Below are 21,229 nucleotides of genomic sequence, written 5' to 3' on the forward strand. Positions count from 1 at the left end.
AAAAAATAAATACTAGTTGACATATTCTCCTTAAGCTCCAAGAAGAGATTGAGAAACCATCAGATACCAAAGGAAAAAGCCAAAAATGATGATTAAATCCAGTTTAACAATGTATTGTTCAGTCTCTATGCACTATAGAATTTTCTATGGTGGCTTTGGTGTTGAGCTTGAAGTTTATTTCATTATGTTCTGAGAGAATGCAGGGAATAATTTCAGTATTTCTTAATTTTCAGATTTGCTTTGTGCCCTCGAATGTGTCCTATTTTGTAGAATGATATATGTGCTGCTGAAAGAACATATTCTGTAAGATATCTGTTCAGACTAGTTAGTCTGTGCAATTGTTTAGTCTGAAGTTGCTCTGTTGAGTTTTTGTCTATCCAGAGGTGGCAGTGGTGTGTTAAAGCCACCAACAAATCAATGTGTTTCAACCTATGTGTGTTTTTAGTGTAAGTAGTGTTTAATGAATTTGGGTGTTCTGGTATTTGGTGTGTAGAAGTTTAGGATTGTTAAATCCTCCTGTAGGAAAGATCTCACTAATTTAATTTAATTTTACTTTATTTTTTATTTATTTTTAAATAAGTTTTTACTGTGAAAATACTGTACAGAGGGATTACAATCACTTGAGCAAAGTAATGAGTAAATTTTTTATCAAGCATTGCTGTCTCCTCCTTTGTTTCCCCTTCCCATCTCTCCTGGTCCCCAGTGCCTGCCGTCACCCCCCCCCCAATTGTAAAGTTCATTTTTTGACATTGTGTCTTGTACATCTCATTGTTTCAGTGGCTCAAACTGTATCCTTATTTAAGCAATTTGTTTTCCTTCTCCCCAAATTATACCAATATCAAATACAGTGAAAATAGGGGTTATACCATGGGGGAGGGACATACAAAGCAACAAAAAATCACGTGGTACCTTATAAATACGTTAGAAACAATAGCAAGAAAGAAAAAAAGAAAACACTTGTATCCTTACTTGGGGTTCATTTCACTTAACATCATTTTATCTGACCTTTTCTGCTTATCTCAGATATATACTAGTTATTGCAAATAAAGGAAACCACGGGACTTACGTATCTTTGTTCCTGGCTTACTTCACTTAATAGTTTTTTTCCAATCTTTCCATTTCACTAATTTTAATTTGAAGTCTATTTTATCTGAAATCAGGATTGCAAATCAAGCTATCATCACAAACATGTTCACTGCAGCATTATTTACCATGGCTAAGATATGGAACCAAACCAGATGCCCCTCAGTGGATGAATGGATCAAAATGTGGTATATATACACAATGAAGTTCTATGTTCCTATCAGAAAGAATGACATTGCCCCATTCAGAAGGAAATAGAAAAACTCTGAAAAATTGTATTAAGCAAAGTAAGCCAAACCCAAAGAAAAATAGGCTGTATGGTTTCTCTCATTTGTAATAACTAGACTAAGGTCTATGGTATTCTTAACACAGGAATCTCAATAACTCAATTGCTGAGTTCATTGGACCATATATAGTGAAGCATGTTGACTTAAACCTCCAAGAATTAGAATCAAGAGGTTCTTATTATGTCTTGTATGTGGTTATTTTTTTTACATTTTTATTGTCAAGGTGATGTACAGAGGGGTTACAGTTATGTTAGTAAAGTAATAAGGACCTTTCTTGTCACACTTGTTACCCCTTCCCTCATTTTTCTCCTACTTTCCATCTCCTGCCACTCCACCCTCAAGTTGTACGAATCATTTCCAACATGTCTTGTGTTTATCGCTCTTACATTGGTTTCCCCTCTTGTCTTATTCTCACTATTTTGTGTTCCCCTTTCCTTTATTTCCAATAATTAGTGTATGTCTAGGGTAATCTTAGCAGATGAGCAGAATAGCTCAACAGCTACATACATATGACCATATAAGATGATGCTAAGCAAAATGAACTTGGAGACCTGGAAAGAAGAGGTTTTCTTTGTTGTTGTCGTCTTATAGTACTATGTGAATTTTTTCTTTCGTATTTTCTTCCCCTTATTGTATATGCTCTGTAGTCACTATAAATACGGTGACCCTGGTATTGTATTTACATTTATTTGAACTAGGGAAGGGAAGTGGGACAACGGAATGGTGAGACAAACGACAAGGGGGAAACCAATGCAACAGTGACATTCACAAGACAATATGTTGGAAATGATCTGTACAACCTAGGGGTGGTGGTGCTGGGGAGGGAAAGTAGGACAAAAATGAGGGAAGAGGTAACAAGTTTGACAAGATTTGTAGCATTTTTTGTTACTTTTTGTTTTTTTCTGTTTTAGTTTTTTCTACCTTTGTCTTGTATACAAGTTTATTCCATCTGCGGAAGGAAAAGGGAATCACAGAAACAGCAGGATGAATTAATGTAACATTGATACTCACTTGATACTATGTTGGAAATAAACTTTGCAACCTTGGGGGGGGGGCGATGGTTAGGGATGGGTAGGGAGAAGAAAAGGAGGGATGTAACTGTGTTTAAAACAAAAGTACTCATTACCTTACTTGTGTAACTGTAACCCCCTGCTCATTACCTTTGCAATAAAGATGAAAAGATACATAAAATAAAATAGATCCAGTTCAGGACTTGGCCTTAGAACAGACATAAGCAATTGGCACATATCCTGGCTAAAGAAAATAGGATGGAGATTGGATAATAAAATTAAAATGGGGAAAGTAACTTAAATGACTGTAAGTAGATGAATCTAACTTCAGAGAATCTTTGTGTGTGTGTGTGTGTGTGTGTGTGTGTGTGTGTGTGTGTGTGCCAGTACCAAGATATTTTCAGTATTATGGCTATGGTAGATTATGAAGTTTGGTATTGTTACAGAGAATATTTTTTGAATGGAAAAAATATTCTCTTTTTTGGAATGGCTATGATTTATTACTTTTAATTTTATTGTAAAGATGCTGTACAGAGGAGTTGCAGTTACATTAGTAAAGTAATGAGTACATTTCTTATGGAGCATTGTTACCCACTTCTTTGTTTTTCTCCTATTATCCTTCCCTCCCCCATCTCCCTCACTCCTCACCCTCCCCCAAAGTTGCAAAGTTCACTTCCAACATAGTGTCTTGTGAGTATCATTATTGCAATGGGTCATCCTCTGTCCTTGTTTCAGCATTTTGTTACTTCCCTTTTTGTCCCCAAATTAGAAAAATGTATATACAAGTTGCAGGGCACCAAAATCAAATACAGTGATGACATGGGATATACCATATAGGGGCAAGAATATACAAAAGAAACAAAAAAATTACATTAAAAACAACAACAACAAAGAATAACTCTTGTGTCCATATCTTGGGGTTCATTTCACTTAGCTTCATCTTATATGGTCATATGTACATAGCTTTGGAGACTTCCTGCTCATTGGATAAAATTATCCTAGCCATATACTAATCGCAAACGAGGGAAGCCATGGGACCTATATTTATTTGTGTCTATTTATTTGTTACTTCACTTAAGATGATTTTTTTCCAAGTCTTTCCATTTCTTTCCTAATAAATGGTGTGGTATCATTCTTTCTGATGGAAGCATATAATCTATCTATCTATCTATCTATCTATCTATCTATCTATCTATCTATCTATCTATCTATCACATTTTCTTGATCCATTGAATGGAAAATATTCTTAAATATATACTCAAAAATTACAAAATAAACCTCAGTGTATATTTGTTTGAAAAATGTAGATTCTTTGTATCTATTTTCATCTATTCTGAATAGGATTTGATAAAAATCAAACAATAATTGTCTATTATAAGATAGGAAAACAAATTATATTGAAACTTCTTGAACTGTTATAGAGCTGATGTGTAGCTGAGTGTTAGAATATGTACTCAACATATGTGAGGTCTTGGATTCAATCTTTAATGTTCCAAATATGTAAAAAATAAATGCTTATACTTTGAAAATAGTATCATGAGACTAAAAGGAACTATTTAAATCATTACAAAATAGAGTTACTATTATAATATCCAAGAGGACATATGAAATACTGGATTTTTACTTTTATTATATGATATTGGATACAGTAATTGTAGATGTACCTTGGTTAAGTCCTTAGTCAACCAACAGTGAAGTAAACCTTAGATTATATATGCACAAAACACTGCAAAATATGATATTATGAAAGTCTTGCCAGCTAAATAATGTGTTTTTGTTCATTCATGGAATTTAGACTCAAATTTCTGCTGCTGTTGCTGCTGCTGCTGAGCAATAATGAAAGGAACACTGAAATATTAAGAGAATAAAAGTACATGACATATTTACTCATGAAGCAAGTATAATAAAATCCACTAAAAGAGGGAGGGAAGAAATAGGAGAGTTAGGAAAGAAAACAGCCTCTGGGGAATAAAACTTGGTCAAATAGACTGTATGTACCCATTGAATTATCAGAATGAAAGCAACTTGTATCATTTATGTGTGCTAATCATAAACTTATGGTATGAATAATTTTAAATTTTAACTTTATTTTTAAGAAGGAAACCATGGATCCAGTGTATTCATTCTGAAATCATCATCACTATGCTTTATACCTTGACCTTCTTAGGAGTTTGCCAAGTTATTATCTAAGTGTTTTGGCTGAGCTGCTGCTGGCTTCCTGCCTGTCTATCCACTTATCTCATGAACCTGCACAAACATTCCTTTTCTTCCTAGATAGAAACAATCCTCATTAAGGTTAAAAATTCACTTTACAAAGGAAGATCAATCTTAGGAATCAACAAATGATATGGGAAACAAAATAAAATATCCATTTAATGAATGTCAATTATATGCTGCCTTTAAGATAATTTCAAAATAATAACAGCAGCCAAATTAAGATAATGAATGTGTCATTTCAAAAGAGAGATTTGGATTCATTATCTTGACAAACAGGCTCTACCAACCTAAAACAATAAAAAATTCATTTTAAAATACTTATTGTAAACAGTAAAAGTGTAAATAGGCAAAAGACAATGAGCTACAGTCCATGCAATGTTTTGTAACTCCATGTTGCTTTTCTTTTTATTCCGGTTACATTTTATATATTTTTTTTATCTTTTCAGTTTCCAACTTTTTATTTAAGTAGTTATAAAAAAGAAATTTTCATTTAACAAAGCAGTTTGTGAATACAGTATATCTTGATCAGTGTCACCACTTCCAACATTCTCACCCATCTCTTCTCTATCCACCCCTCCTTAATTTTGTTGGACATACATTATATTCTTGCTGCACCCTCCCTCTCTTCTCCTGTGCTTATTTTCTTCATTTGTCTACATCTTTCCCCTTGACCCGATCCCAGCCTTTCAAGTGCCTGCTTCCTGGTGTTTTCCTTTTCTGAACTTTGATTTTAGATTTTTATAGAATTATACAATTTTAAAACTCTTTTGAATCTATCATATTTGATTTGTTTTTTTGTGCTTTTTTATTGTGTTTTCAATGGAGACATACATCTTCTGTTTACAAAATAGCTCTTGAAAAATACAAGGAGTACAGATACTATAAAACAAAGCAAACTTCAGACATGAGACGCTACATACATCATGCGAAAGCAACAGTCTGATCTCCAAGTTATGAAAACTAGAATTAAAAAGTCACTACACAGAAAAGGTCCAAGTTTCCAGCCTGGCAAAACTTGGATGCAGTTACATGAAACGCTTAATAAACTGAAATTTTTCTCCCCAATGTGTAAACAAAATGACAAGACTAAATCTGTGCTTGGCAATGTCAATCTAACTCTGAAGCTACACAAACAGACACCTTTACAATTCACCTGTTATTTGTTTATATGTACATACCACCCAGCATATTTACCTGTGAATTTGTAAGCTAATCTAGTTTTCACAAAGTAAACCAAACATGGATCCTATTTTTTCTAGGCCTGACATACTTAATATAATTTTTCCAAGTATTCCCATTTATTTATGAGAGGTACAATGGAAGGGGAAAATCCAGAGTATACAAGGAATTTAATTAATTAAATTCTGCCAAAAATCCTCCAAACAATCCAAGTAGTAAATAAGCTCATGAGCTAAAGACATTCTTTTCAGAAGAAGAAATAAAAATGGCCAATAGACAAATGAAGAAATGCTCAAGATCTCTGTCTGTGCATAAAGGAAATGCAAATCAAAACAACAGTGAGATTCTACCTCAACCCAGTTAGTATGAAAACAAACAGTAACAGATGCTGGCAAGCAGGTAGCCAAAAGGGACCATTTTTTTATGTGTTTGGTGTAAATGTAAACTTTTCACTATGGAAAATAGAGGTCCCTCAAAAAATTAAACATACAACTACCTTATGATCCAGCGGTATCACTCCTGAGCATATATCCAAAAGATTACAAACCAGGATGCCAAGTCACCATCACACACCATGGTTATTGTAGTACCATTCACTCTAGACAAGATATGGAATCAGCCCAGATGCCCTTGAATGGACAAATGGGTCAAGAAAATGGTATATTTGTACAATGGAATTGTACTCATCCATGTTGCTTTTCTACCTCAAGCAGAGAAACAGCCTACCTTTTGAAAACCGAAAAGGATTTAAACCAAAATGGTATTACAGAATGGTCCAACATCTTTATTACAAAAAATTATTTTTTATAGAAGACTATGTGTTTTTTTAATTGCTATGGGAAATATCCAATAAGAACAATGTATAAAATATTTAAGAAACTTTTTATTTTAACAAATATGAGAAAAGTACATGGTTAGAGGCTAGAGTCTAAAAGGGGAATAAAAACCAAGTTCAAAAGTATTCTGTTTTGCATACCCTTTTCCAATTTTATATGTACACAATAAGTAAATTACAAGCATATGTATATGAATATATATTTTTATATATAATTTTAGTACCCTCAATTAGAATCACAGAAGGCATTCTCTAAAAAAAGCAGATGATACTTTTCAGAGCTTACATAGATTATGATGGCTTCTAGAAATACACACATATACCTGTTGGACCTTGTTCCATAACAAAAATAACTGCTTCCTAAGCCCCTCTGGTCCATAATTGTATACACTGTAACTGAGTCCTCAAAAGAAAATTCTAGCTGTATGAGAACATTTAGCAAAGCTGGTAGTGAGAAAGTGTAACTTTTCTTCTACTCTGTGAATAATGGTTACAAGTTTTACTATATTTCTCGCAAATACTTATGGATTAACGATTTTACTTTGCTTTGCTTTAATAATTAACTGATGGATTCTAGCTGGGGATTAAACTCAGCACTCTCTAGGCAAACATCTATCACTGAATTACATCTCTAGCCCCGGATGATATATTATAAAAAACGTAATTACCAATTTCAAAATTATTAGTGAGGAACTAAATATAAATAAAAGATCTAAATTTAGTGTCTATTCCTTTCTTTTCTTTTGAGATGGTCTCCCTTTGTACCTCAGGGCAGTCTTTTCTTTCCTTTCTCCCTCCCTCCCTCCTTCCCTCCCTCCCTCCCTCCCTCCCTCCCTCCCTCCCTCCCTCCCTCCCTCTCTTCCTTCCTTCCTTCCTTCCTTCCTTCCTTCCTTCCTTCCTTCCTTCCTTCCTTCCTTCCTTCCTTCCTTCCTTCCTTCCTTTCTTGCTTTCTTTCTCTTTTTGGACAGTTTTGGAGCTTGAACTCATGGCCTGGGTTCTGTCCCTGAGCTTCTTTGTGCTCAAGACTAGCCCTCTACCAGTGGAGCCACAGCACCACTTCCATTTTTTTTGGTGGTTAATTGGAGATAAAAGTCTCATGGGGATTTTTCTGCCCAGGCTATTTTTGAACCATGATTCTCAGATCTCAGCATCTAGAGTAGAATTATAGGTGTGGCTATAGTCTTACTTTCTAAATGCTAGAATTATAAGCCATGTGCTACCTTGCCCAGTTTAGGACACAGATCTTTAATAAACTCTTATCACTCATTTAAATAGATCAAAGGACATTTTAGAAGGGAATAATTGCTTTGTATTGTATATTATTTAAATGTTAATCTCAAACAGTGAAGACTAAAAATAGCAATTAACAAATTCATCCAGCTATCTAAAGTAGCCTTGAAATCTGTAAGGGAGGGACTATGCTCCTTTTCTAGTATTACCTGGACACTTTAATTCGTCTGAATAGTCGCCACAGTCATTAGAACCATCACATATCCAGCTTGGCAGAATGCACAGTGAGGTAGAATTACATTTTATGAACCCAGTAGTTTTCACTCCAAGTTTATAGAAATGTGTGCAGTTTGTATCACCTAAAATGATATAAACAAAAAATGAAAAATATCTCAGGTTCAAAGACTAGGCCACAGAGGCCAAAAAAAAGTTAGCTTGGAGAAAAACACAAAATTATCCTACACAAAAGAGGTTAATTACATATCAATTCTGGATGACATTGAGAAATAAGTTGGAGATTATTCAATGCAATGCCAAAAGTGCCCAGGAATGAACAAATAAGAGGTAGTAAGGTGTCTTACTGCAGTTCTTTTCATCAGAAGCATCTGCACAATCTATGTTTTGGTTGCATCTTGCTGATCTTGGAATACAAGCCCCATCTGCACAGCGGAACTCAACAGTGGCACAGGTTGAAACTAGGAAAAAAGGTAAATAAATGAGTACACGAGACAGGAACAACTCCTTGTTTATACACTGTTGACATTTTTATTAACGTAGTTTTGGGTTTTTTTTTTTTTTTTTGGTTTTTAAATCTGGGAAGTCTAAGATGTCCCTTGGCTTGCTACACAATGCTGGATCAATGCATCTTTTTTGTCTTCCCCTTTCCTGCCATTCTTCCCTGTGTTATGCTATTTATCTTAAACTGCAATTACTTGTTCATGTATATTAAGGCCCATTATATAATAAGTTTCATTAAAGAAAAGACTGTGCCCTGATAATCTTAGTCACCTGGCTTCAGCACTAAGACAGCTCTAAGAAATAATGTCCTTTGTGAATTTATTTCTTTTATTTTGTTTTTGCCCCTTTGGTTTATCCACTGTTGTCACTGTTTATATTTTGGTACACTGTGACCTGTATGTAATTTAACTTGATTTGAGGAAGGGGAATAACAAAATGGTGACACAAACGACAAAGGGTGAACCAATAGAACAGTGATACTCACAGACACTATGTTGGAAATGAACTTTACAACTTGGAGGGGAGTGGTGGTAGGGTAAGTTGGAAAAAAACAAGAGAGGGGGTAATTTGGGGAAGAAAGGGAACATGGGAGAAAAGCAAGAGGGGGGGGTAACACTTACAAAACATGTACTCATTACCTTACTTATATAGTTGTAACATCTCTGTACATCACCTTTACAATAAAAGTAAATTCAATTAAAAAAGAAATAGCCGGGTGCTGGTGGCTCATGCCTGTAATCCTAGCTACTCAAGAGGCTGAGATCTGAAGATCAAGGTTCAAAGCAAGCCCAGCCAGGAAATTCTATGACATTCTTATCTCCAATTAACCATCAGAAAACTGGAAGTGTTGCTGTGGCTCAAATTGTACAGCACTAGCCTTGAGCTGAAGAGCTGAGGAATAGTGCCCAGGCACAGAGTTCAAAACCCATGACTGACAAAAAAAGAAAAGAAAAAGAAATAATGCATATTGAGGACAGTGCCCTCTCCTTTTATCTTCTAAAGGAAAAGGCTATGAATAAAGGAAATGCTTAATTACATATCTCAATCTAGTTGTCAGAGATGCCTTCTCTCTGCGATAGAAACAGAGGCAGGGAAAATATGGAAATAAGGAGACAAAGGCAGATATGAAAGAGGGAATGGGGACTAAGCATTCACTGTTATTCAGAGGGATGCACAGTCATTTGCACTCTGCTCTGACCTTTACAGAGGGCCATGTCAGTATAATATTTGCATAGATACTAAGTATGGCTCTTGCCAAGGAACACATAAATGTAGTATTCATTATTCTTATGGTTATAAAGTATACTTTATAATCTTCTGATATTTCTAGATAAAACCAGTTTTACAATAATATCATATGCAATTTGTTCAGAATACCTGTTTTCTTTTTCATTTAAATTTATTTGTGTTGATACTGGGGTTTGAATACAGAAATAGGGTGTACTCCTTCAGGATTTCCTTTCCTTTCCTTTCCTTTCCTCTCCTCTCCTTTCCTCTCCTTTCCTTTCCTTTCCTGTCTTTCCTTTTCCTGTCTTTTCTGTTCTGTTCTTTTTCTAAGGCTAGTGCTCCACTATTTGAGCCACACTTCCTTCTGGTTTTCTGGTGGTTAATTGGAGATAAGATTCTCACAGATTTTCTTGCCCAGGCTGGCTTTAAACTGCAATCCTTAGATCTCAGCCTCGTGTGTGGCTAGGATTACAGATGTGAGATACTAGCACCTAGCTTCTGAATAACTTATTATTTATCTAACATTTCTTTCTAGGTTGCTTACCCATTCATTCCCATAGAACTGTTCCCAGTAATACGTTGGGAACAGGAGTGTGGCACATCATGTATATGACATTCACTTAGAGAATTACACATTATAATAATGTACAACTTGAAAGGCTCTTTGAGTATGCTACTTTTACTCAATTTGTTATTTTAAATACCCTATCTAATTATAAATAGAAATTATACCAATTGTAAATGGTTAAATTACATGAAAAATATGCAAATTTCACTCAAAGATGTGCTTGTCATTTGTATTTCATAATGCACTGTGTTTATTATATTTAATTGTATCTTGAAATTGCATACTTCTGTCTAAATGTTGATTAGAAAAAAGTTTTATTTACAATTTACAATTATAATTGCAGCTTTGTTTTCTTCATTAATGTAACATCTTAGCAAGTGACACAGATAACACCATTATAGTAGAGATAAATGCAATGTTCCAAAACAGAAAAAAATTGTATCTACAAAAGCAATATTTTCCTATATTCCTCTCTATTACACTCCATGCTCATTTTCCTATTAGTAGCTATAAATATAATATTTAGCACGGAAGATAATCATGTCAGTTATTTACATTTTGTTTGTGACTTCACTATCTATTAGCAGTCTCTTACTAATTACATTAAAATGATTTCTTCTAATCTTTTTGTTTAGAAGACAGAAGGCACTTGTCTGTAAAATAACATTTTAGATAGTTGTAATATTTTTTAACAAAAAGCCTATAAGGGTTTATCTCTTAAGAAGCTAGCAGTGCTGTCTGATAGCATACTTGACATTAGTGTTCATGTCAGAAAGACTGCAATGAGGATGATTCCATCACCACTGTGACTCTCTCTCCCTGTAAACTTCTACAGAGAAGCATTTAGTCAAAACTTAAGAAGTCCGTCTGAGGCTGTCATGGTGCCAGAGAAGGTGAAGAGTCAGATTATCATTCTAGGAAACTAGAGGGAGTATTTTACACAAATAAGACTGGAGATTTATAGATTTTCATAGTTACGGAGTTTCTAAAACCATGTTGGAAGTTCTCAGGTGGAGTCAGGATATAGAATAACCTCAGAGAGGAGAAGGAAAGTGGAACAAGTAGAACGAACTTAGTCTGAATTCTGGGAAGAAGAAAGCAATAGGAAGAGGAACTGCAAATGAAAAGAAACTGAAACTGAGCAGAGCAGTTAGGAGACAATGTTTAAAAGAAAGGCACAGGAGAAGAGATGAGCTCAGAGGTCAGGAAGCTGGGATTGTCAGCAGAAATTTTGTAGGTTACAGTTCTTCTTTTGCAACTATCAATAGACCTAGTGAATTCCAGTAAGGAGTGTTTGGCCTGGCATATTACTAAGTGAAAATGTGTACATAGAAATATATTGTCACTTTACATCTGGTCCTCCCTTCACAGATGACTTACTTACAGAGTTTGAGAAAAATGAGAGGTTTAAATAGGTTGATAGGCTTGTTGTATAGATTGGGAGCTGCAGAATGACATAAGCAGTAAGAGCGAGACTGCATTAGAGACAACTAAGTTAAGTTGTGGGATTGTAAAAAACCCTCTGAAGTAGCAGAAACTTCATAAAATAACAAAGACAAATGTCTTTTCTAGACATCTTCCTGTTTTTTATCCTAAATTCCTATTATTTTCTTTTGATCAATCAAGTATTGAAATTTGTTTTATTCTTTTGGGTTGGGAAGATGGCTCAGTGGTAGAGCGCTTGCCTTGAATGCATGAGGCCCTGCGTTCGATTCCTCAGCACCACATAAGCAAAAAGAAAAAAGCCAGAAGTGGCGCTGTTGCTCAAGTGGCAGAGCACTAGCCTTGAGCTGAAGAGCTGAGGGACAGCGCCCAGGCCCAGAGTTCAAGCCCCACGACCAGACCCCCCAAAAAAAGAAAAAAAAAGAAATTAGTTTCATTCTCTAGGTTTTATGGAGAATGATACTGAAATATCCAAATTGTCAGGTAAATATGAAAATTTTCTGCAAAATATTTCCTGAGGCCAAATGCCTTAAAAGGAAAGTAAAGAAAACAATGTGGTCAAAGTAAAGAAACTCTAGGTAAGACTTGGAATACCCTTCAGATAGTCCCAAAGCAAAATTTGGCCTACAGAATATCAGTGAAAACATACTATGAATACACCAGGAATAGTAATCAGGTGGCATAAAGCATGAAGCGGTGACTGGGATTGTAGATGAAAGTATAATTCAGAGAAAAAGAAAAGCATCCTCTCCTTTGAATGATTTCTAAATTTTCCTATTCTTATCCATTTGTATACCAAGTCATTGAAAACATTTAGCAAGATATGAAATACATAAAAATCAGTATGTTTTCCCTGTGGTTCTTAAGATGGTTCTTATAAAGTCAATGCTCTCTTGCACCTCTCCTTACTTAGTCTATAGCAGAGGGAAGCTTGTAAGGAACAAACAGAAAGCATTAAATTTGCTCACAGTTCTCTATTCTGTTCACTTTCCAACCAAATCTTATTTAAGCATTTAATTGCCAGTTAGGGTTAAATGCTGTGTGAGCACAGGAAGAATGTTAATTTCTTTTCCAGCCATATTCCTTTAGCTTGTTTATGGAATATATCAGATTTTTTCTTTGAACTTTGGGGAGGGAAAACAACAAAAAACAGCAGTGTTCTCTCCTTTAGGAAGCCTCAGAACTCCTAGCGCTCCAGTCTACCTAAAAAGTGTTCCAGTGAAGATGTGCGCACTTCCCAAGGGAAGCAATTTATCCTTCTGTCAACAGCAAGGAGTGAGATCCGGCATTCTCCCTGAACCTGCACACTCATCTTGTCATACAATCATAGTAAGAATACAAAATGACAAGCTTTTTGAACAGCTCTTTATATTGCCCCACTGTAGCCTGATGTCTAAAGCTCGTACTCATGAAAAGGATAGCTTTAAAGAAGCAGTAAATAAAAGATTGATGAAGATTTAGGATTGTTCTTTCCTCTACAAGAGAACAAAAATCCCAGTAGAATACAATTCCACTCTGTATATAGAGCCAGTGTCTTTGCAGAATTAAAAACTAAAGGAAATGATCACTACCAATATATAAACAACATATGTACAATAAAACATCAAATAATTTACCTATTGCTTCATCATAGCAAAAATCTCCATTTGTACTTCTGATTCCACAAATTGATCCTTATCATTTGGTTTTATTTTTGGTTCAAAAGTAATAGGTGAGCTATGTATGTGAGTAAATATATTCAATAAAGTGCAGGAGAAAGTATTTGCTAATAAAAGAAAGAAAGAGTAATTTCAAGGAACAATTTGGAGAGAGAACCCTTTCCACTTCCCTAAATTATCACCCAAGACTTTGCCTTCATCATCTTTTGTATGTTATGAGCGTGATACTTGATGAATGCACACTTGAACCAATATATCACAAACAGTGATGTATTTGGTGTATAGGACATGGACTCAGGGAAGTTCTTTTTCTGTATGAATTGAAAACTATTTTACAAGAATATTATAAACAATCTCAACATGATGAAAAATTAGAAGATGCAAGTGAGATGAATAGTCTTTCCTCTAGCCAGTTACTCATTTGCTAATCCATGGGACCTAGTTAGTTAAACTCTGTCATTGCCAGTAAATAATAAATATTCTTATATGACTCTGAGAAATTTTAGAGTTGTAACCATCATATGAAATATGCTGTATTAACATCAAGAAAAATGCACACTTTTATGTGATTACCAGGACTAGAACTCATAGCCTTGAATTTTGGTTCAAAAATTTTCACTCATGGGTGAGACTTTACAACTTGAGCCACGTATCCTGGGTATCTTCTTGGCTGGTTATCTAGTTTTTTGGACTACTCTTCAGTTGAATTTTGACTACAATCCTCAGATGTGAACCTCCCTAGTATCTAGGATTGTAGGCTTGAATCCCCACTGCTCATCTCATTTCATCTTTCTATTTTGAAGGTATCTAACTGCTCTGATTTTTACCACAAAAAAGAGGTTGTGATCAAAATCACTTATACTGTTCAGGGCAGAAAGAGATAGATGAGATAGTTATGATCCTGAAACCACAAATCAAGCTTCAGATGGGTAAAAATAATAATTTGAGTTATTTTTATTAGTATTCATCTGCTGCTATTGATATCATTACTCAGAATAAATCTAAGTTTGTGTAAAACTTACTATTTCATGCATTCACACAAAACCATGTGCTACTCACTGTATTTCTAAACCCAAATATACACACTAAATTTTTTTACTACTCTTGAAAACAAATCTCCATTCCCTAATAAAACCCATAGTAACTTAGAAATTTGTGAAAACTTCCTTTGAACAATTTAAATAAAAAACGTTTTAAATTTAGTTTTTAGGTTTTTATACATTCTAATTTGATATTTTTATCTCTCGTTTGGTTTGGTGTGCTTAGTAGATTAGCCTGTCCTACTTGAAAATATCTGATAGAAAATTCTGCCTCTATATTGTTCTGCTATTTTCCTTTCCCTTCTTTATTTTCCCCAAATGTTTATTCAATTCTTTCCAGTGCTGTGGCTCAAGTGGTAAAGCAGTAGCCTTGAGCTGAAGAGCTGAGGGACACACCCAGGCCCAGAGTTCAAGCCTCATGACTGACAAAAAAAATTTTTTTTCTTATTTGTAGAGTTTAGATTTTGAAGTTCTGAATGGTCAGAAAAAAATATTTGTCACAGTTCTGCTGCTTTTGGCCATTCCATTGATCATCAATGTTTTCACAAAAAAGCAAAAGTTAGGTAGCATTTGCTGTATGCCAAGTACTATTCTGAATATCAATTAGTATTTAAGTTTATATTAGTATTATTGCTTATTTGTGTTTTCTACTTGAAAGTTTGAAAAATTGAGGCACACATTGGTTAATTTTGTTACACAAACATAGGGAATAATGGTTGAGGCAGAATTTTAGTCAAATAATCTTTCATAATAGTCACTATGGAAAATGGCCAAATAGTATCATCATGATTATCAGTAAAGTCAACTGGAAAATTGGTATGGAGTGCAGTTAAAGCCTTAATATACCCAACCTCAGAGTAGCTAGATTAGAAGATATATAAAAACAATTCAAAACTTGCTAGTGATTGGATACAAATGTAATGAAAAATTCAACAAGGAGGCATAAGGTTTTCTGTCTAGTTAAGAAATGAGATTAAGGGTAAACAGACAAATGAAGAATGAATGGGAACTTTTCTTTTAATCATAAATCAGAATTACATATTTTTACAAAAAAATCCCAAAAGCCAAATAGGTAAAACTGGAGTGATGAGAAATAATTTTAAATTAGATTTATTCTTAACTGATTTATAAAAATAATACAAATTAATGTGTTATCATGTGATGTTTCAAGACATACACACATCATGTAATGTTTAAATCAAGTGAAACACATCTGACTCCTCCAAATTTCATCACTCTCCCATGGTTTAAAGGTTTAAATTTTCAAAGTCCTTTCTCTAGCTTTTCAAAATATGAATTACATATATATTATTAGCTATATTCACCATAATAAACTATAGCACATCAGAACTTCAAAATCTTATGTAACTACATTAGAAACTGGTTGATCAATTTGGTCCTTCACTAAGGTTTATCGACCCAGACTATGGTTACTGCCAGTCTACTGTTAAAATTAGGGCCAGAGTATTAGATTCCACTAAATGAGATCATGTGTATTTAACATCTCTGTGCCTAGGCCATTCTCCTTTGGATAGCGATCTCCTGTTCTATTTCAAAAAGCATTTGTGTAGGTATGTTCTATAGATGTTATTAGGTATATTGTAACAGAATGATCTCCAGAAAGGTTAAAAAAGCACTATAATGATATTTTTGCCCAAAGAATAAAGTACCTTTACAATCCACTTCATCAGAGTTATCTCCACAGTCATTTTCACCATCGCATATCTTGCCATGAGGAATGCAACGACGGTGGTTGCAGGGTTTAAAGCCTCTTCGACAGCTTCTGTTTTCTTATAAACAAGTGTAGAAACTTGTAATTAGTAGTCATATGTAAATATTGTATAAAATGAAAACCCTAATGACCATAATGACTGGGTTGAGATTCTTCAAAACAGAATTATACAATAATGAAGCTCTAAATTATATAATTATCAGATAACATAAAGCAGCTCATTTAGGAAAGACATTTTTATCTAGTGTTTCATACCGGATTGTCTCTTTAAATTGTTTTCACATTATTGTTTCTCACACTCTGTCAAATGTGAGGAATAAACCTACAAGGGATGTCCAATTCAGAAGAAATAAGAAATTAAGTTTTACATAAAAGGTTACAGAAACTCTCCAAAAATGCATCACCTAACTTCATTACATCTACAAAGGTCTTATAACAAGTAATAATGAAATCAACAAAACATGTATTCTTGAATTATTCTTACAAAGACTCAACAAAATATCAATGAACTTCTCTTTAAAGTATCTTTCAAATGTCTACTAAATTAAATAAGAAACTTCAATTTGAATGTCCAGTGAGACAAGTAAGAAATCAAATAAGAAAGATATATATTTATCAAAACAGATGGAAATATAAATAAAATATGTTCATCCTAGAGGACACAGCAAGAGCAGTACAAACAGGGAAACTTATCATTAATGTCTACAGCCAAAGATCTAGAAAAATTTATACCAAAAATGTCTAACAATGTAACTCAAGGTATGAGAAAAGTAAGAAAGCAAGCTCAAATGAATATAAGGAAAAGATAACAAAGATCAGTTTATAGTTAAAGAAAATCTAGACTAGTTCTTGTGATAATTAAGAATTAAGAGGGCTGGGAAGGTGCTTGTCTTGCATGCATGAGGCCCCAGGTTCAATTCCTGAGCACCACATACGCAGAAAAAGCCAGAAGTGGTGCTGTGGCTCACGTGGTAGAGTGCTAGCCTTGAGCTGAAGAGCTGAGGCACTGCACTTAGTCTCAGAGTTCAGGCCCCACAACCAACAAAAAAAGAAAAAAAAAAGAAAAAAAGAATTAAGATCAAAGTTATTGATTATGATGTAACAGGCATGATGTTTTTATTTTTATTGCGATGAAGGTCATTATTTATTATAAATTAATAAATTTAAGTTGAAGTCTTGGAAAAAAAGAATTAAGATCTAAAATATATAATAATAATAGCATATTAATACTAGCAATATCAGTAATAGTAGTAATATTAGTAACTATACAATAATGAAGAAATTTAAAGCAATCAATAATAGGCTGATGTGGTATTTTTAAAATGAAGACCTAAATGATCCACATATATAAGAAAAAAAAAGTCATAACCACCAGCAAAATATCAATCAAAACCATAATGAGATATCATTTCTTGACTGTTTTAGTGGTGGAATGCCCAATTATCAAGCATGAGGCCCTGAGTTCAACCAACAGTACTGAAAAATAAAAAAAGAGTTTTCACTGTATTTGATGTTGGTATAAGTTGGAGAGGGGAAGGGAAAATACAAATTGTTTAGGGATTCAGATTGACCCATTGCAACAATGAGATGACGCTATGTTGAAAAACGAACTTTACAATTTAGACAGAGGGGCAGGGAGCTGAGGAGGTAGGAGGGAAGAGATGGGAGGGGAAAAACAAAGGAGGAGGCAACAATGCTGGATAAGAAATGTACTTATCACCTTGCTCATGTAACTGTAACCCCTCTGTACAGTATTTTCACAATAAAAAACTTAATTACAAAAATAAATAAAAAAGAAAAATAAAAAAGAGCTTAAACAAAAATGACAGAAAATACAAGAGCTGGCTAGAATGTGAAGAAAAATGAAAGTCTTGCACAATTTTGACCAAAATGTGAATTAGTACAGCCAGGATGGAAAAGATGGTTAAGATTCCTCAAAACTCAAAATGGATTCCTCATATGAGCTAGAAATCTTCCTTCTAGTACATATTCTAGGAAATTAAAAACAACACACAGTACATCTGCACTGAATATTTATTGAAGCATTACTTCAAAATCGCCAAAAATATGGAATCGATAAGAGCTGTACCTTGAATCTGAATAAATGAATATAATCTTATAAAGCTTTGAAAGAATGAATAAAATCCTGTTATTAAGATAGGACTATTGAACTTTACAACTTCAGGAAGGTTGGGGAATTTGGGGAGGTGGGGAAGGGAAGAGATATTAGGAGAAAAACAAAGGAGGGGTAACAGTGCTCTATAGGAAATGTACTCATTACCTTACTCATATAACTCTACCTCTTCTACAGCATCTTTACAATAAAATAAATGTTTAAAAGACAAAAAAGACAGGACTATTGATATACACAACATGGATATAATTGGAAGACATTCTGTTAATCAGAAAAAAGTCAGGCACAGAAACATATATTGCATGTTCTCACATATATATGGGAGCTAAAAAATTTCTCAAAGAAGAAGAAAATTCAATAATGTTCTCCAAAACAGGGGAAATAAATATAGGGAGAAAGATGGAAAAAATGGTTAATGATTACAAGGAAATAGTACATTAGAGAAATAATGTTCTATTGAAGAACAAGATAGTTATATTCAACAACAATTAAAAATTTCAAAATAACATAAATTTGAATATTCATGACACAAAGAAATTATATATACCTGAGCGATAGATATGCCAGTTATTCTGATCTGATATCAATCTGATCATATATTATTGATATGCCTGGATATCAGATGTACAACTATATATCAATTATAACTTAAAAACAGTCTAAATAAATAAAGGCTATGTGACGGTAAATACATGGCTCACAAAACCTAACATATTTACTAGCTGAAGCTTTATACAAACAGTTTAGCATTGCCTACTTTTCAGGAATATTATCTTGCTTCAATTAAGATAAAACTGATGCAAAATACAACCTCAAGCCCTTCAGAGTAAGTGAATATTTTTACATCAATTATTATAATTTTATGATAATGTTTCTTATTTTACAAGATACAGCTATTCTTTGAAACATACCATATTTGTAGCAAATTCTCTTCAGAATTTGGTTGCACATCAGACATTGGTAAATCATATGCAACTATCACTTTAAATAACTGTGTCTTTACTCTGTAGTATAGAGGAATGTATTTAGATTGCTTAAACTCCATCTTCTTATTTCATCATTTTTTGATTACTGAGGTTTAATTATTACTTAGATGCTACCAGATATAGAAACGAAATGTAGCAATTCTAGACATTAATTCTCAATATTAGCATAGCATGTAAATTCAGTGCTACTGGATTGATAGGATAAATATAAATCAGAATCAATTAAAGAAAATCTGGATCAATTTTACAGTAAGTAGGAATGCTTGTACAAAGAAAATGATGTCCAGGATGGTTGTAATAAAGGAAATTTTTTAGCTGCTTACTAGATAGAAAAGCTCAATTCTATTTCAGAAGAAGCGAGGTTGACTGTCAGGCGGTATTGCCAACAGAAGCACAGATGGGGAAAGAATCACGAAGCTAGTAAACGAGGCCTGCCTTTGCACACTGGCCCTATGCTATTCTGGAGACAAAAGTGCAACAAATCACACATTGATTTTTATCAACCCAACAAGGTACTAAGTGGTTGTGGTCTTTTCCTGGAGAGTAAACCTACAACATATTAAAAACACTGGATTACATTCTAAGATACCCAAAAGCTAGCCCTACAGATCAATTGCAGAGACATGCTTCTTTACCTGCATTTCATGGATAAAAAGGCATAAGAGAATCTTCCAACTACCATAACTATCATTGGAAATAAGGGTCTCATTTTTGGCATAAACACAGCCAAGTCTATTGGCTTAGATCTACCTGTTAATCAGAGACACCAAAGAAGTCTACACAAAAAATGAAAGGAGAGAAACAAACCAAGATTTCAGAAAATTTTCTTTGAAATGAGCAAACCCTATGTTGGATGCTTACCACAGTAGAGCAGCTTCTCATCTGATTTATCCTTACAGTGAGGAGTACCATCACAGGTGAGCTGGTAGTCAATGCACTCACCATTTCCACACTCAAACTCTGAATAAATGTTGCAAGAGGAATTTTTAGCTGAAAGAATGAAAGGCCAACATTTTGGTGAACTAACAATAACTCTAAATATCTTTCTATATTATGATCATTAAATTTTTTAGTCTCAATTATGAAATAAATTATAACTTATAGAAATGAAAAACCAAATAAAGGTCAATGAGTTGGACTTTTCTTTACAGAAAGTTAACAAGGACATTTCCCATATCACTCTTTGTGTTTTCGAAGTTGTTTTTAAGTTTCTTGAGTGTTGCATAACTAATTTTATCTCCCGATCAGGAGATAAATTATGAGATGATTATATGTGTGTAGAAGAAAAAAGTAATTAAAATTTTGATGGCAATCTATCTTAATTTTTTAAAGCAAACATTTTGCCACTTAAATGTACTTTGCATATGCTAAGAATATTTTTCTGTTTTCTTTCTTATTTCTTCAGATCTATTATAAATTCTTCAAAACATTAAAACATTCCAAGTGTCTATTCCCCACTTTAATGTGTCACATGGGATTAATATTTCTGGTGAAAAACAGTGAGAATCTATAAAATACCTCATGCTTATGTTCTCCAAGACACCATGCTCATCTTGTCCCATTTCTAAATCTCAGGATTCACGTAAGAAATTTGTTTATGAAATGTGATCTACTCTAAATTAGAAATCTAGGTTAGCAGTGCAAAGCATGAAACTCTTATCTATGATGGCCTTCATTTTCTTTACTCAGTTACAATCTAGGACCTAGCATTTACTTGGACTGTTTGCTAGGCTGGTACTCTAAGACGTGTGCATTGTTTCTGATGGTTATTTTGGAGATGTAGTCAATCTAAGCTGACTCTTAATTGCGATCTTTTGAATCTCAGCACCCTTGATGACTAGAGTTACATGTGTAAAGCATCA

The 21,229-nt window shown here is 33.9% G+C and overlaps 1 protein-coding gene across 1 annotated transcript in view; it reads right to left on the reverse strand.

Moving 5' to 3' along the window:
* Lrp1b (LDL receptor related protein 1B) overlaps window positions 1-21,229 on the reverse strand; it is a 1,466,647-nt gene that overhangs the window by 272,094 nt on the left and 1,173,324 nt on the right. Inside the window, 4 exon segments of the mRNA XM_042683428.1 lie at window positions 8,051-8,200; window positions 8,423-8,536; window positions 16,186-16,305; window positions 20,229-20,357. Coding sequence (XP_042539362.1) covers window positions 8,051-8,200; window positions 8,423-8,536; window positions 16,186-16,305; window positions 20,229-20,357 — 513 coding nt within the window.

This window comes from Dipodomys spectabilis, unplaced genomic scaffold (genome assembly GCF_019054845.1).
Source record: "Dipodomys spectabilis isolate Male_0828 unplaced genomic scaffold, ASM1905484v1 ptg000081l, whole genome shotgun sequence".
NCBI lineage: Eukaryota > Metazoa > Chordata > Mammalia > Rodentia > Heteromyidae > Dipodomys > Dipodomys spectabilis.